The sequence below is a fragment of the Salmo trutta genome, chromosome 34, assembly GCF_901001165.1.
Source record: "Salmo trutta chromosome 34, fSalTru1.1, whole genome shotgun sequence".
Lineage (NCBI taxonomy): Eukaryota > Metazoa > Chordata > Actinopteri > Salmoniformes > Salmonidae > Salmo > Salmo trutta.
This window is the reverse complement of record NC_042990.1, coordinates 35,860,984-35,876,793: the sequence shown is the minus strand read 5'-3', so window position 1 is coordinate 35,876,793 and position 15,810 is coordinate 35,860,984. Positions and strand designations below refer to the sequence as shown.

The following is a 15,810-nucleotide window of genomic DNA, read 5'->3' as shown; positions in this document are numbered from 1 at the left end:
GTACTGTAACTAGTGGTAGTCTGGGGTATACTGTACTCTAACTAGTGGTAGTCTGGGGTATACTGTACTGTAACTAGTGGTAGTCTGGGGTATACTGTAACTAGTGGTAGTCTGGGGTATGTATGCTGTAAGTTCCCCTTCCCTGGAAAATAAGGGAGAGAAAGGATAAAGGTTCCTGTAGGGGTCAGAGGTCACTCACAGGGGTCCCGGGAGTCGCTAGTGTTGAGCAGGGTCACGGCGCTGCGGCTACGGGCCAGGAAGGACAGGGTGGGGGTCATCAGCCGCTCCACGATGCGGCTCTCCCACGCGCTAAGGCGCAGACTGCGGGCTGGCAGACACAAGAGGGCACTGTCAGTACCTGGGTGCTCTTACACACACACACACACACACACACACACACACACACACACACACACACACACACACACACACACACACACACACACACACACACACACACACACACACACACACACACACACACACACACACACACACACACACACACACACACACACACACACCCTGCAGAGTCCCCAGAATCAGACCCCTCAGTAGTGCACCACCAGGTTATCCACCGTTCCCCAGTCACTCACTGACAACACTGCAGCACAGCATTTCATTCCGCAACACAAACTGGTCACTGTCTGATCACACTTAATAACTATAGCTAGTTCACCCTGACCACTGTTACTACATACTGTAGAGACAGACTTCACTCCAGTTAAACATGATGGACAGGTGGAGAAATCTGGAGATGTTTCACCTACATGTACAGCACCAGTCAAAAGTTTGGACACACCTACTCATCAGTTTTTTTTTAAAGTTACATTTTTGTAATTTTCTACATTGTAGAATAATAGTGAACATATCAAAACTATGAAATAACACATATAGAATCATGTAGTAACAAAAAAAGTGTTAAACAAATCAAAATATATTTTATATTTGAGATTCTTCAAAGTAGCCACCGTTTGCCTTGATGACAGCTTTGCACACTCTTGGCATTCTCTCAACCAGCGTCATGAGGTAGTCACCTGGAATGCATTTCAATGAACAGGTGTGCCTTGTTAAAAGTTCCTTTGTGGAATGTCTTTCCTTCTTAATGCGTTTGAGCCAATCAGTTGTGTTGTGACAAGGTAGGGGTGGTATACAGAAGATAGCCCTATTTGGTAAAAGACCAAGTCCATATTATGGCAAGAACAGCTCAAATAAGCAAAGAGAAATGACAACCCATCATTACTTTAAGACATGAAGGTCAGTCAATATGAACAATTTCAAGAACCTTGAAAGTTTCTTCAAGTGCAGTCGCAAATACCATCAAGCGCTAAGATTAAACTGTCTCTCATGAGGACCGCCACAGGAAAGAAAAACCCAGAGTTACCTCTGCTGCAGAGGATAAGTTCATTACAGTTACCAGCCTCAGCAATTGTAGCCCACATAAATGCTTCACAGAGTTTACGTAACAGACACATCTCAACATCAACTGTTCAGAGGAGACTGTGTGAATCAGGCCTTCATGGTCGAACTGCTGCAAAGAAACCACTACTAAAGGACACCAATAAGAAGAGACTTGCTTGCACCAAGAAACACGAGCAATGGACATTAGACTGGTGTAAATCTGAGACGCAGAGTAGGTGAACGGATGATCTCCGCATGTGTGGTTCCCACCGTAAAGCATGGGGGAGGAGGTGTGATGGTGTGGGAGTGCTTTGCTAGTTACACTGTCGGTAATTTATTTAGAATTCAAGGCACACTTTACCAGCATGGCTACCACAGCATTCTGCAGTGATACGCCATCCCATCTGGTTTGCGCTTAGCGGGACTATCATTTGTTTTTCCAACAGGACAACGACCCAACACAACTCCAGGCTGTGTAAGGGCTATTTGACCAAGAAGGAGAGTGATGGAGTGGTGCATCAGATAACCTGGCCACCACAATCACCCGACCTCAACCCAATTCAGATGGTTTGGGATGAGTTGGACTGCAGAGTGAAGGAAAACCAGCCAACAAGTGCTTGGAACTCCTTCAAGACTGTTGGAAAAGCATTCCAGGTGAAGCTGGTTGAGAGAATGCCAAGAGTGTGCCAGTCATCAAGGCAAAGGGTGGCTACTTTGAAGAATCTAAAATGTAAATTTTGATTTGATTAACACTTTCTTGGTTACTACATGATAACATAAGTGTTATTTCATAGTTTTGATGTCTTCACTGTTATTCTACAATGTAGAAAATAGTAAAAATAAAGAAAAACCCTTGAATAAGTAGGTGTGTCCAAACTTTTCAGTGGTACTGTACATGTCACATACCTCATAACGTCACAGATCACACACATAACAATATAACTGCTCAACTGCTACATGTCCTCCATACAGAAAGAATAAAAACACACTTGCCATCCACAATACATGTGTAAATATTGGACTATAAATTGTACTTTCCTGTATTATACGTATGATAAAATGTCTATTCTATTCTACTGAGACATTTACTTTATATTCATATACTTATATTTGATTATTTCTTATTGTTGTTGCATTGTCGAGAAGGAACCTGTGCGTAAGCATTTGGTTGGACGGTGTATACCCTGTGTATCCCGTACATACAACTAATAACACTTGAAACTGTTGAATACATGTAGTTCTTCATCCCAAATGACTTGTCATTCAGAAACACACCGCCCATAAAGCCATGATTGTCTAGCAGACCTAAGCTCCACCCAGACCTAGCCATGCTAACAGAGACATGCTAGATCAGATCCTCAGCATTAGAACCTACATTACTCCTGTGATGCTGCGAGTAAGACTCACTCTTATGCCATTAGTTCAGAATCAGATGTTTGTTTGTCATATTATGTTTTAGTTTGCGTCCCAAATGGCAGACTATTTGCTACATAGTGCACTACTTTTGACCAGGGTCCACAGGGCTCTGTTTAAAAGTAGTGCACTATGTGGTAATAGGGTGCCATTTGGGACACAGGCATCATGACAAACACTCAAGAACAATCATAAGTGGAACAAATGTAATGTCAGAGCAAATGGCTTTTGAACGCCGGGAGTCCCTGAAATCATTTGTCCCTAAAACTATGTCAATTTCAGAATGTTACAAAACAGTGTCTGGGTCAAAGGGCGCTACGTTGTGGTGATAGAAGCAGACTGGTGGATTTGTGAGAGCCCTCTGTGTGAGATTTTCTGTGTGGAAGAGAATTAGGTGGAGAAATGACCCAAACCTTTTGAAGATGAGTTGAAATAGGGACACGTTCCGTATTACAGTACCTCCAGTAGGCTAAAGAGTATGAGCTGAGTCTCTCATAAACTTCATTCTAAGTAACTGGCAATTAGGCCTGTGTGACCAAAGAGTTTCAGCATCTTCAATGGGTCATTGATAGTATCGTACAATAGAATGTTAACATAGGCATCACAAGTTCAACTCCATCAAGGACTTGGTTGATAGAGGAATGATACAAAAGTGAAGGGACCCTGGGATGAACAAAGCTGGGTAGGCCTACAGTAACAGCATTCTATAGAGACTCCACTGCTATATAACTGATTTATGGTGTGGGCCCTAATTGTTGGGTCCAGTCAGCTATGCTAATGATCGTCCCAAACGGTACCATAACCCCTATTTAGTGCCCTTCTTTTTACCAGCCCCCATAGGGCTCTGGTCAAACGTACTGCACTATACTATATACTGTATAGGGTGCAGTTTGGGACACAACTCTTGTGTGGATCGCTCAGCTTTCTCTGTATGCTTTAGCTGATGGCATGTCACACTGAATGTTGCCCCGTTGACTCTTTGCTCAGCAATGAAGTCAGGCTGGAATCAGAAACTGGAATCAGAAACTGGAATCAGAAACTGGAATCAGAAACTGGAATCAGAAAATATGCTGTTTATAGAGGAACATCTCAACATGTCCTCTTAAGCATTATCCTGTAATAACAACATTGAATGCGTACACACACACACACACACACACACACACACACACACACACACACACACACACACACGCGCGCAATCACGCACAGTCACGCACGCACACACACAGTCACACACACACACACACAGTCACGCACACAGTCATCCAAGCACAGAAAGTTCACAATCACAACGACAACACCAAGAAGCTGATGATAAGCGTGAGTCGTGACACTTCATTTGTGCAGATGCATGTAAAGCACATTTAGGATGGCACTGATCAGTGAATGGAAAACACTGAAAAGCTTTGACTAATCCCATATAATTGACTGGTTCATATTATTTAATGGACCAGGGGTCACCTTCGCTGTATTTTGGACAGATCATTTTCACCAAGTGTTTTATGGTTGATAACCCACCTAGGCCCGGGCCTGTTGCTAAGCAACAGTGAGGCGGCTTATTTTCTCCTTCAATGCGGCAAAACATTCACTGCTGCTGCCTGATATAGTGAACACCTGGTAGATAAGTCCTGGGGCTCTAAAAACCACCAGGCTATTATAGACATACGTATATCCCACAGCCAGAACATTCTAACTGCTAAGTCGACTGGATTTCATACGGCAGATATCAGTCTGCCGAGAGAGGACAGTCTGTGTAAAGTATTTAGTATTGACTTGACTGAGTATTGAACTTGTCGGGAAGATCAATAAAAGCTGACTGCATGTAGTCAGTTATGATTGACATGACAACTTCTGATGGCGGAGTTCCAGAGGGTGGAAGAGGACTTGGACAGCCATCTAAAAGAATGGATGACGAGCTACTGGAATATATTATAGCAACCTGATGACCTCTCCACCTAAGATCTGCTCAACATAAGATCTCCTCTACCTAAGATCTCCTCTACCAAAGATCTCCTCTACCTAAGATCTCCTCTACCTAAGATCTCCTCTACCTAAGATCTCCTCTACCTAAGATCTCCCCTACCTAAGATCTCCCCTACCTAAGATCTCCTCTCCACATGTTATTACTGTACATGTGATAGTTAGATAAAGAGTTCATCAACGACTATCTGACCATTATGGTGGAAAATTGCAAGATTATGTTATAATACTTTAATTGCATCAAATTGTTGTTTTATGCAACAGAATAGGGTATTTGTATAACTATTGTGTGTGTGTTCTACTGAGGATGGGCCTCTGGGAGATAACACTGACAGGAGATTTACCATGTCTTTTGGGTGATAAAACCTAAAGAGCATTCCAGAGCATGAGTTAATGTTTCTGTTCTATATGGTACCAGGGAGAGATGACCCCAGGGCCAGACCCTGGTCTGTAGACAAAGATGACTGTTTTTACAGCAGATACTGTCTGCTATGAATTATAGGTATCTTTCATACAAATCTTAACCTTGTGACCCGTTCTATACATCTGGTGTTCGTCATGTAGGTTGAAAGGGGTGTATCTTGGCTATAAAATACCTTTGTACTTTTGTCTCAACTAATCATCTGAGGGTGATTCGTCAACCAGCCATCGCAAAACTCTCACTAATAAAGATTTAGTTTAAGTATAACTCTGACTTGTGTGATAAGTTTGTCTCTCCTCATTTGATAGTAAAGAAATGAACCACCACACCATTTACATTACACTATCTGACCATTTACATTACACTATCTGACCATTTACATTACATTTTCTGACCATTTACATTACACTATCTGACCATTTACATTACATTATCTGACCATTTACATTACATTTTCTGACCATTTACATTACACTATCTGACCATTTACATTACATTATCTGACCATTTACATTACCTGACCATTTACATTACACTATCTGACCATTTACATTACATTATCTGACCATTTACATTACACTATCTGACCATTTACATTACATTATCTGACAATTTACATTATCTGACCATTTACACTATCTGATCATTTACATTATCTGACCATTTACATTACACTATCTGATCATTTACATTATCTGACCATTTACATTACACTATCTGATCATTTACATTATCTGACCATTTACATTACACTATCTGACCATTTACATTACACTATCTGATCATTTACATTATCTGACCATTTACATTACACTAGTCTTCTTCCAAGCCAAAATGGAGAATCTTTAGTATTAGATGAAACATTAGCCACATTACATTACCTATCACCATCTCCATCACCACCACCACCTCCACGACCACTGAACCACACCCCCACGACACCACCACCTCTACCACACCACCACCACCACCACCACCTCCACCACCACCACCTCCACGACCACTGAACCACACCCCCACGACACCACCACCTCTACCACACCACCACCACCACCTCTACCACCACCACCTCCACGACCACTGAACCACACCCCCACGACACCACCACCTCTACCACACCACCACCACCACCACCACCTCCACCACCACACCATCATGACCACTGAACCACACCTCCACCACCACCACCACCACCTCTACCACACCTCCACCACCACCACCACCTCTACCACCACACCATCATGACCACTGAACCACACCCCCACGACACCACCACCTCTACCACACCTCCACCACCACCACCTCCACCACCACACCATCATGACCACTCAACCACACCCCCACGACACCACCACCTCCACCACCACACCATCATGACCACTGAACCATACCTCCACCACCACCACCTCTACCACACCTCTACCACCACCACCACCTCCACACCAGCACAGCTTATGACCAACAGCAGAGTGGAGGACAACCAAAGACTGTGGAATAGAAGGGGGTCGTGACTGAAGTGACAGAAACCTATATACACCAATAGAGGAAAAAATGATCACAAAATATGGAATAATATAGATGTCTGGTCTGATCGAAAAATTCAGAGAGAGGAAGGTAAATCAATCAACAACAACAAATCAACAAAACCATGATGCACACGAGAGCGGGGATGTGAGACGGGTAATGTAGTGTTGTAAGGATAGGGAATGATTGGTCACCAGGCAACAGGCAGGCAGGCAGGCAGGCAGGCAGGCCACCAGGCCACAGTTAAAACAAAAAACTAAAACCAGGTAGTAAGGAGGATCTGATTGGAGAAGGGAGTGGGGAGTAGGGGAGGAGGGGGACTGATATAAAGGCCTGGTGGACATTGACGCAGGTCGGTCATCCTTACTTCTGTTGGGGGAGTTCCAGAGGGTGGCAGAGGACTTGGACAGCCTGTTGTTAATGACAGGGTCCACCTGTCTCGGTAAGTTGACAGTGGAGGCCGAACATCTGCCTGCACCAGAGAGAACGCAACAGACAACAACTGTTCACAAAGCTGGCGGGATGGGGAACCCAAGGATGTACTGTAGACGTAGGCCTAGTGTCGATGAGCTCGCTCTCTGTCTGTCTGTCTGTCTGTCTGGATCATGCAGTTGACAGAGCTTATAGCAGAGTGGGACCACATCATTCACTGATTCATTGTAGTTTAGGGCACTCGAAAAAGTTTGGGGTATAATTGGGAAAGTTAAATGACTGAAGTGACTGGGTTTATGAACGGCATCTACAACTCAGCAACAAATGGCGTCTAAACCCCAGAAACAGATGGCGTCTAAACCCCAGAAACAGATGGCGTCTAAAACCCAGAAACAGATGGCGTCTAAAACCCCAGAAACAGATAGCGTCTAAACCCCCAGAAACAGATGGCGTCTAAAACCCAGAAACAGATGGCGTCTAAACCCCAGAAACAGATGGCGTCTAAATCCCCAGAAACAGATGGCTTCTAAAACCCCAGAAACAGATGGCGTCTAAACCCCCAGAAACAGATGGCGTCTAAAACCCCAGAAACAGATGGCGTCTAAAACACCAGAAACAGATGGCGTCTAAAACCCCAGAAACAGACGGTGTCTAAAACCCCCAGAAACAGATGGCGTCTAAAACCCCAGAAACAAATGGCTTCTAAAACCCCAGAAACAGATGGCGTCTAAAACCTCCAGAAACAGATGGCGTCTAAACCCCAGAAACAGATGGCGTCTAAAACCCCAGAAACAGATGGCGTCTAAAACCCCAGAAACAGATGGCGTCTAAAACCCAGAAACAGATGGCGTCTAAAACCCCAGAAACAGATGGCGTCTAAAACCCCAGAAACAGATGGCGTCTAAACCCCAGAAACAGATGGCGTCTAAACCCCAGAAACAGATGGCGTCTAAAACCCCAGAAACAGATGGGGTCTAAACCCCAGAAACAGATGGCGTCTAAACCCCCAGAAATAGATGGCGTCTAAACCCCAGAAACAGATGGCGTCTAAAACCCCAGAAACAGATGGCGTCTAAAACCCCAGAAACAGATGGCGTCTAAAACCCCAGAAACAGATGGCGTCTAAAACCCCAGAAACAGATGGCGTCTAAAACCCCAGAAATAGATGGCGTCTAAAACCCAGAAACAGATGGCGTCTAAAACCCAGAAACAGATGGCGTCTAAAACCCCAGAAACAGATGGCTTCTAAACCCCCAGAAACAGATGGCGTCTAAAACCCAGAAACAGATCTTTCTAGAGAACACCAAGTGGTGTAGATAGTCTTTGTAGTTCAAACCACACACACACACACACACACACACACACACACACACACACACACACACACACACACACACGCTCATTCTTATTCAGACTTCAGAGAGGAGAGAAGGTTCTTCACACAATCCAAGAGAAGGCCTGCCTTTCACAAGCTTGCGTCATTGTTGGACTGAGCAGCATAGTGTACTGTAGGAGACAGTTGGCACACTGAACGCTGAGAATGATCCTCACAGTTCGGTGATAAACTCAACACCTTGCAGTTCACACAGCAAGTCTAATGAAACATTTACATGACACGCTCCACATATTCCCCTCTGTCTCCTATATCTGGATTCTACTGAACAGTTAAAATCTGGAGTCAGAGAAACAGTTCAGATGAGAAGAATCAATACAAATCTAGTCTATTATCATGATGGTACTTGGTCATTCAGTGATTACTGAAGCCAAGTAGAAATAGTGACCTAGTGATTGGTAACATATTGTTAGTAAACATGAATTATATAATGACTCATCTAGCTATTCTAATAGTCCTCAGATGAGAACTTTACCACCCCCTTAACCAAATTACAATCCCACCCCTACGACACCCAGACTGTAGGACACTGTAAATCAACATTAGTTAGTCTAGAACGTCTCTGTCCTGTTCTACGCTGCTCAATGAGAGAACTGTGTGAGCCGTTGTACGAGACATTATGAGGTTCTGTGTGGTTCAGGTCTATGTAGTAATATGTGGTTCTATGAGGTTCTGTGTGGTTCAGGTCTATGTAGTAATATGTGGTTCTATGAGGTTCTGTGTGGTTCAGGTCTATGTAGTAATATGTGGTTCTATGAGGTTCTGTGTGGTTCAGGTCTATGTAGTAATATGTGGTTCTATGAGGTTCTGTGTGGTTCAGGTCTATGTAGTAATATGTGGTTCTATGAGGTTCTGTGTGGTTCAGGTCTATGTAGTAATATGTGGTTCTATGAGGTTCTGTGTGGTTCAGGTCTATGTAGTAATATGTGGTTCTATGAGGTTCTGTGTGGTTCAGGTCTATGTAGTAATATGTGGTTCTATGAGGTTCTGTGTGGTTCAGGTCTATGTAGTAATATGTGGTTCTATGAGGTTCAGGTCTATGTAGTAATATGTGGTTCTATGAGGTTCTGTGTGGTTCAGGTCTATGTAGTAATATGTGGTTCTATGAGGTTCTGTGTGGTTCAGGTCTATGTAGTAAATGTGGTTCTATGAGGTTCTGTGTGGTTCAGGTGCTACTCACTTTGTCTGCGTGAGGTCTGGTTAAGGCCTCCAGCCCAGGACCATCTCTGCTGACGGATCTCTGCCCAGGTCTTCCTGGTTGACTTCTTGATGGCCGCCTCATAACGCTCCTGTGGTGGGGTAAAAAGGAGACAAAACTTTGACTCACTCAAACAGCTACTGAGGACCTCAACATGTAATGTTTCTAGAACCTCCAACCATTCTGTGTATGTACCCTGTGACCTTGTCCCCCCAAAGCAAAAGCTGTGTTTTTATATATGTATTCAGCAAACACTTAGATATTATTTTTATGTTTATATTTCACCTTTATTTAACCAGGTAGGCCAGTTGAGAACTAGTTCTCATTTACAACTTCGACCTGGCCAAGATAAAGCAAAGCAGTGCGACAATAAACAACAACACAGAGTTACACATAAACAAACGTACAGTCAATAACACAATAGAAAAGTCTATATACAGTGTGTGCAAATGGAGTAAGGAGGTAAGGCAATAAATAGGCCATAGTAGCGAAGTAATTACAATTTATCAGATTAACACTGGAGTGATATATGTGCAGATGATGTGCAAGTAGAAATACTGGTGTGCAAAAGAGCAGAAAACTAAATAAAAACAATATGGGGATGAGGTAGGTAGATTGGATGGGCTAATTACAGATGGGTTATGTACAGCTGCAGCGATCGGTAAGCTGCTCAGATAGCTGATATTTAAAGTTAGTGAGGGAGATATAAGTCCCCAACTTCAACGATTTTTGCAATTTGTTCCAGTCATTGGCAGCAGAGAAATGGAAGGAAAGGCGGCCAAAGGAGGAATTGGCTTTGGGGGTGACCAGTGAGATATACCTGCTGGAACGCGTGCTACGGGTGAGTGTTGTTATCGTGACCAGTGAGCTGATATAAGGCGGAGCTTTACCTAGCAAAGATATACGCTTAGGTACAGTATGTTGTACCCTAGCCTGTAACATAACTACCTACAAAACTGAACACAACACTTGAGCAACAGAGAGATCTTGAAGGTGACCCTCCTCCAGTCCCCACCTTGTTCTTCTCTAGTTTCTGCCTCTGTTTCTCTTCCAGGAGGGCTCTGCGTTTCTCAAGCTTCAGTCTCTGGTCCTCCAGCCTCCTCCTACGTTCCTCCAGCTGGCTCTCCCTCAGACGCCTCGCCTTCTCCTCCTTCTCCAGCCACTGGGCCTTCTTAGTCGCTAGGCAACGGGTACAGGGGTTTTTAGATTCATTTTATTTCACATGATTTAGTTTTATTTATTTTAATGTTCTGAAATTATTCAGACCCCTTGACTTTTTCCTTTTTTTTGTGTTACAGCCTCATTCTAAAATTGATTAATTGACATTTTTATTTGCAAACATTTCTACAAATCTGTTTTTGCTTTGTCATTATGGGGTATTGTGTGTAGATTGATGGAGGGGAAAAAACAAATGAATTTTAGAATAAGGCTGTAACTTAACAAAATGTGGAAAAAGTCAAGGGGTCTTGAATACATTCAGAGGGCACTGTACATGGCAGCTAAAAGGTGAATTGTGTATACATCAGGAAACTCAAGAAAACAAAACAAATGAAACAAAACAAAACAAATGAATGTGATAGTTAGCTAGATAGGTAGCAGTAGCAGTATTAGTATTATTATTATTAGTAGTAGCAGTAGTAGCAGCAGTAGCAGCAGTAGTAATAGTAGTAGTAGTAGCAGCAGCAGTAGTAGTAGCAGTGGTGGTATTATTATTATTAGTAGTAGTAGTAGTAGTAGTAGTAGTAGTAGTAGTAGTAGTAGTAGTAGTAGTAGTAGTAGTAGTAGTAGTTGACAGTAGTAGTAGCAGTAGTGGTATTATTATTATTAGTGGTAGTAGTAGTAGTAGTAGTGGTATTATTAGTAGTAGTGTCCCACTGCGTTTTATTAGTGCCCTCTAGCAGATACTGAGTTTCACTCCACAGTCTGCGTCTCATTTCTGACAGCCACAATTAAAACACAATCACTCTGCTTTGTTTAAACTCCCAACATGCTGTGCACCAGCTGTGTCCTCTCAGCTCATTGGGCCTCCCCTGAGGTAGACACGCCACACGTGTACTGTATCTCAGAGTGGCATTTCCTGTTTTTCAGTCCCCTGCATGTGGACCTACTCCCAATACACATGTGTCGTGTAGACTAGCATGGTGAGGGGCAGGATACGTGTAAAGAGGTTTTTTGGATGAAACTCGGTGTTGAATAGGAGGAAATTAATGTGAGATGTCTTTAATAAAGCATGCAATCCTCATTCTGAAATATTAAAACGTTGAAAGAAATGCATGAGTGTTTGATGTTAGAAGACGAGGTCCTGATTTGTATTCTGTTCACCAGTCCTTCCCTAGCCGTTCTCTATGTTAAGAGGTAGAATACTCTAGTCTGTCTGCAGTCTGTCTGCACCCCATCCACAAAGACAACACTTTCCCATTTCTCCATCATGGAATAAAATCATATTATATTCATTTTCAGTACATCTGATTGGCAGAAATACATTAGCTAAATACATTGAGTGCATGCACTTTAACACTGTAATAGCATTACTACAGCTTCATATACAATGGCCCTTACATAACAGCCCCATGGCTTAATGTATGGTGTGTTCTCTCTCATATGTGGTTCAAGGGACGAGTACAAATGATAATCATGTGTTCCTTTTTTCTCAGCATGTCATCATCAGTACAGTATACATACTGTAGTACAACCAACCATAAACATACAGTATACATACTGTAGTACATCCAACCATAAAACGTACAGTATACGTACTGTAGTACATCCAACCATTAACATACAGTATACATACTGTAGTACATCCAACCATAAACATACAGTATACATACTGTAGTACATCCAACCATAAATGCTTGATGAGGTGAGATCTAAACCTTTACTACAGACTGCTGTAGTCCATATGAGATTCATATCTTACACCTGGACAGACAGAGAGATTGTTCCAAATGGCACCCTATTCACTATCAAGTGCACTACTTTTGACCAGAGTCCTATGGCTAATGACACCCCATTCACTATCTAGTGCACTACTTTTGACCAGAGTCCTATGGCCAATGACACCCTATTCACTATCTAGTGCACTACTTTTGACCAGGGCCCATAGGGAATAATCAGGTACAGAAAAGGCTTCTTCCATTGGTTGGCTTCTGAAATGATTCCGTTGGCATGGCGATTATAATGAATCTAATGAAATGAGTAATTACATCTAATCTGTCTGAGAGGCACGGCGGGTCAGTTCACAGTAATGACTACACATTTTTCACGCCTCGCCCCAGGGGGACGGCTCAGTGGGAGACGTCCTCTGATTGGTCAGTTGGTTGCTGAAGCTTTGGCCTCAGCGTACAGGGAGAGAGGGTGGGGGGGGGGGGGGCTTGGGACATTGTTAAGGGATGGGATGTATTGCATGTAGAGTTGAAAACAAGCTAACGGAATACCTTGGATTGGATTGATTGCACAGGCTTTGGGTTTAGTGTACATACAAGGGGCTTGAGCCAATGCTATGGAAGAATGAGGCTGTGGGGAAATTCTAGTGTACTAAGTGTCTCTGAGTTGATAATAAGATCACATAATACCTTGACATAAAAATAAACCCTGAAAACATATCAAGTCAAGAAAAATCTATACTGGAAAGACATTACAATGATCCAACAAAAAGTATACATGCAAACATGTATGAAGAACAGGAAGAAATAAGGTGCAAGGCACATCTCTACACAATGAAGACAGGAAAGAAAAAACAGGATGAGGGACTCATATAACTGAACTATCTGATCATTCTTCTTCTCAGAGACAAACAGGATGTTGTGAGGTTCCCAGTAGACAACAACAGGTGAACATTCAGAAAGCAACAAAACTGATTCATGAACGAGAAAGGAAAAGACTGTTCAGAAGCAGACTGAAATAAAAATACATTGCATAATACATTGCATCCCAACCACAAGGTGGAGATGTGGAGAAAAGCATGACTGCTGCTGATAACAACTGATGTTATCAACGCTGCTCTTATACAGTGCCATATAGAGTAGCCTTACCTTGCAGCTGAGTTTGCTGTTCTGGAGCAGCAAAATGAGAAGACAACAGCAATAATTAATATCCATCAATCATTAGAAAGAAAAAACCCCCATGGCAGAACCCCCCCATGGCAGAACCCCCCATGGCAGAACCCTCATGGCAGAACCCCCATGGCAGAACCCCCATGGCAGAACTCCCAATGGCAGAACCCTCATGGCAGAATCCCCAATGGCAGAACCCTCATGGCAGAACCCCCATGACCGAACCCCTATGGCAGAACCCCTATGGCAGAACCCCCAATGGCAGAACCCCCAATGGCAGAACCCCCATGGCAGAACCCCCATGGCAGAACCCCCATGGCAGAACTCCCATGGCAGAACCCTCATGGCAGAACCTTCATGGCAGAACCCCCATGACCGAACCCCCAATGGCAGAACCCTCATGGCAGAACCCTCATGGCAGAACCCCCATGGCAGAACCCCCATGGCAGAACTCCCAATGGCAGAACCCTCATGGCAGAACCCTCATGGCAGAACCCTCATGGCAGAGTAATACAATGTAAGAGAGGCCAATGGTTAAAGACAGGCGGACAGTTCAGGGTAGTGTAATACAACATATTGAAGGATACAGTGTCTATTGGTTTATTCCATACTTTCTATATCTCTGCCTTGTGTCAGGAATCCAAATGGCACCCTATTCCCTTCATAGTGCACTACTTTTGACCAGGGCCCTGGGATAGGGTGCCATTTTGGATGCTTCCCTAGACATGACTAGCTGAGTCTCTTTGCCCTCCATACCAGACAAGACCAACATGTCACACATGATAACAGAAAACACATTTCTCTACAGCTTATTTTCCTTTAGGGTTTACCAATGTATTTGGCCCTCTCCTCCCTCCGCTCCTTAGCCAGCTTCTGTCGTTGCGCTGTCGTCAACCCATCTAGGCAGAGAAAAAAATAACTATCCATCAGATATACATTTATTTTTACCTAAAATATCAATGCACCAAACAGCTGATCACACCTGTCATGTAGAGTATACTGGTATGAGAGAGGTCACGTAGTTGAAACAATTCCTGCATCAATTCTAAACTAGAGTGATGTCATACATACACTACCGTTCAAAAGTTTGGGGTCACTTAGAAATGTCCTTGTTTTTGAAAGAAAAGCACATTTTTTTTGTCCATTAAAATAAGATACAATTGATCAGAAATACAGTGTTGACATTGTTAATGTTGTAAATGACTTTTGTAGCTGGAAACGTCTGTAAGGGGTGGTGGCAAGGAAGTCAAACGCAGGAGAGCAGAACCTGGTGAATAGCCAGAGCAGTGTAATATATAAAACTAACGGCATACAAAACAACAAACACATGTAATTAGGGAATTGAAACCAGGTGTGTGTGAAAACAAGACAAAACAAATGGAACATGAAAAATGGATCGGCGATGGCTAGAAGACCGGTGACGTCGACCGCCGAACACCGCCCGAACAAGGAGAGGAACCGACTTTGGCAGAAGTCGTGGCAACGTCAGACTTTTTATGGAATACCTACATAGGCGTACAGAGGACCATTATCAGCAACCATCACTCCTGTGTTCCAATGGCACGTTGTGTTAGCTAATCCAAGTTTATCATTTTAAAAGGCTAATTAGAAAACCGTTCATTCAATACTAACCGCAAAATATCAGTCTCAACGTCAACAGTGAGGAGGCGACTCTGGGATGCTGGCCTTCTAGGCAGAGTTGCAAAGAAAAAGCCATATCTCAGACTGGCCAATAAAAATGGAAGATTAAGATGGGCAAAAGAACACACACACTGGACAGAGGAACTCTGCCTAGAAGGCCAGCATCCCAGAATTGCCTTTTCACTGTTGACGCTGAGACTGAGGTTTTGCAGGTACTATTTAATGAAGCTGCCAGTTGAGGACTCGTGAGGTGTCTGTTTCTCAAACTAGACACTCTAATGTACTTGTCCTCTTGCTCAGTTGTGCACCAGGGCCTCCCACTCCTCTTTCTATTCTGGTTAGAGCCAGT

General features: G+C 43.3%; 1 protein-coding gene across 6 annotated transcripts in view; it reads right to left on the bottom strand.

Moving 5' to 3' along the window:
- LOC115174086 (MAP7 domain-containing protein 1) overlaps positions 1 to 15,810 on the bottom strand; it is an 89,850-nt gene that overhangs the window by 13,120 nt on the left and 60,920 nt on the right. For 3 of the 6 annotated variants that reach the window (XM_029732749.1, XM_029732751.1, XM_029732750.1), the window contains exons 3-8: positions 14,651 to 14,719; positions 13,800 to 13,820; positions 10,781 to 10,944; positions 9,748 to 9,856; positions 7,110 to 7,214; positions 200 to 328 (exon numbers count right to left, since the gene is read on the bottom strand). In XM_029732749.1, coding sequence (XP_029588609.1) covers positions 200 to 328; positions 7,110 to 7,214; positions 9,748 to 9,856; positions 10,781 to 10,944; positions 13,800 to 13,820; positions 14,651 to 14,719 — 597 coding nt within the window. The remainder of the gene's footprint in view (positions 1 to 199; positions 329 to 7,109; positions 7,215 to 9,747; positions 9,857 to 10,780; positions 10,945 to 13,799; positions 13,821 to 14,650; positions 14,720 to 15,810) is intronic. The other 3 variants (XM_029732753.1, XM_029732752.1, XM_029732754.1) reach the window with 3 other exon arrangements.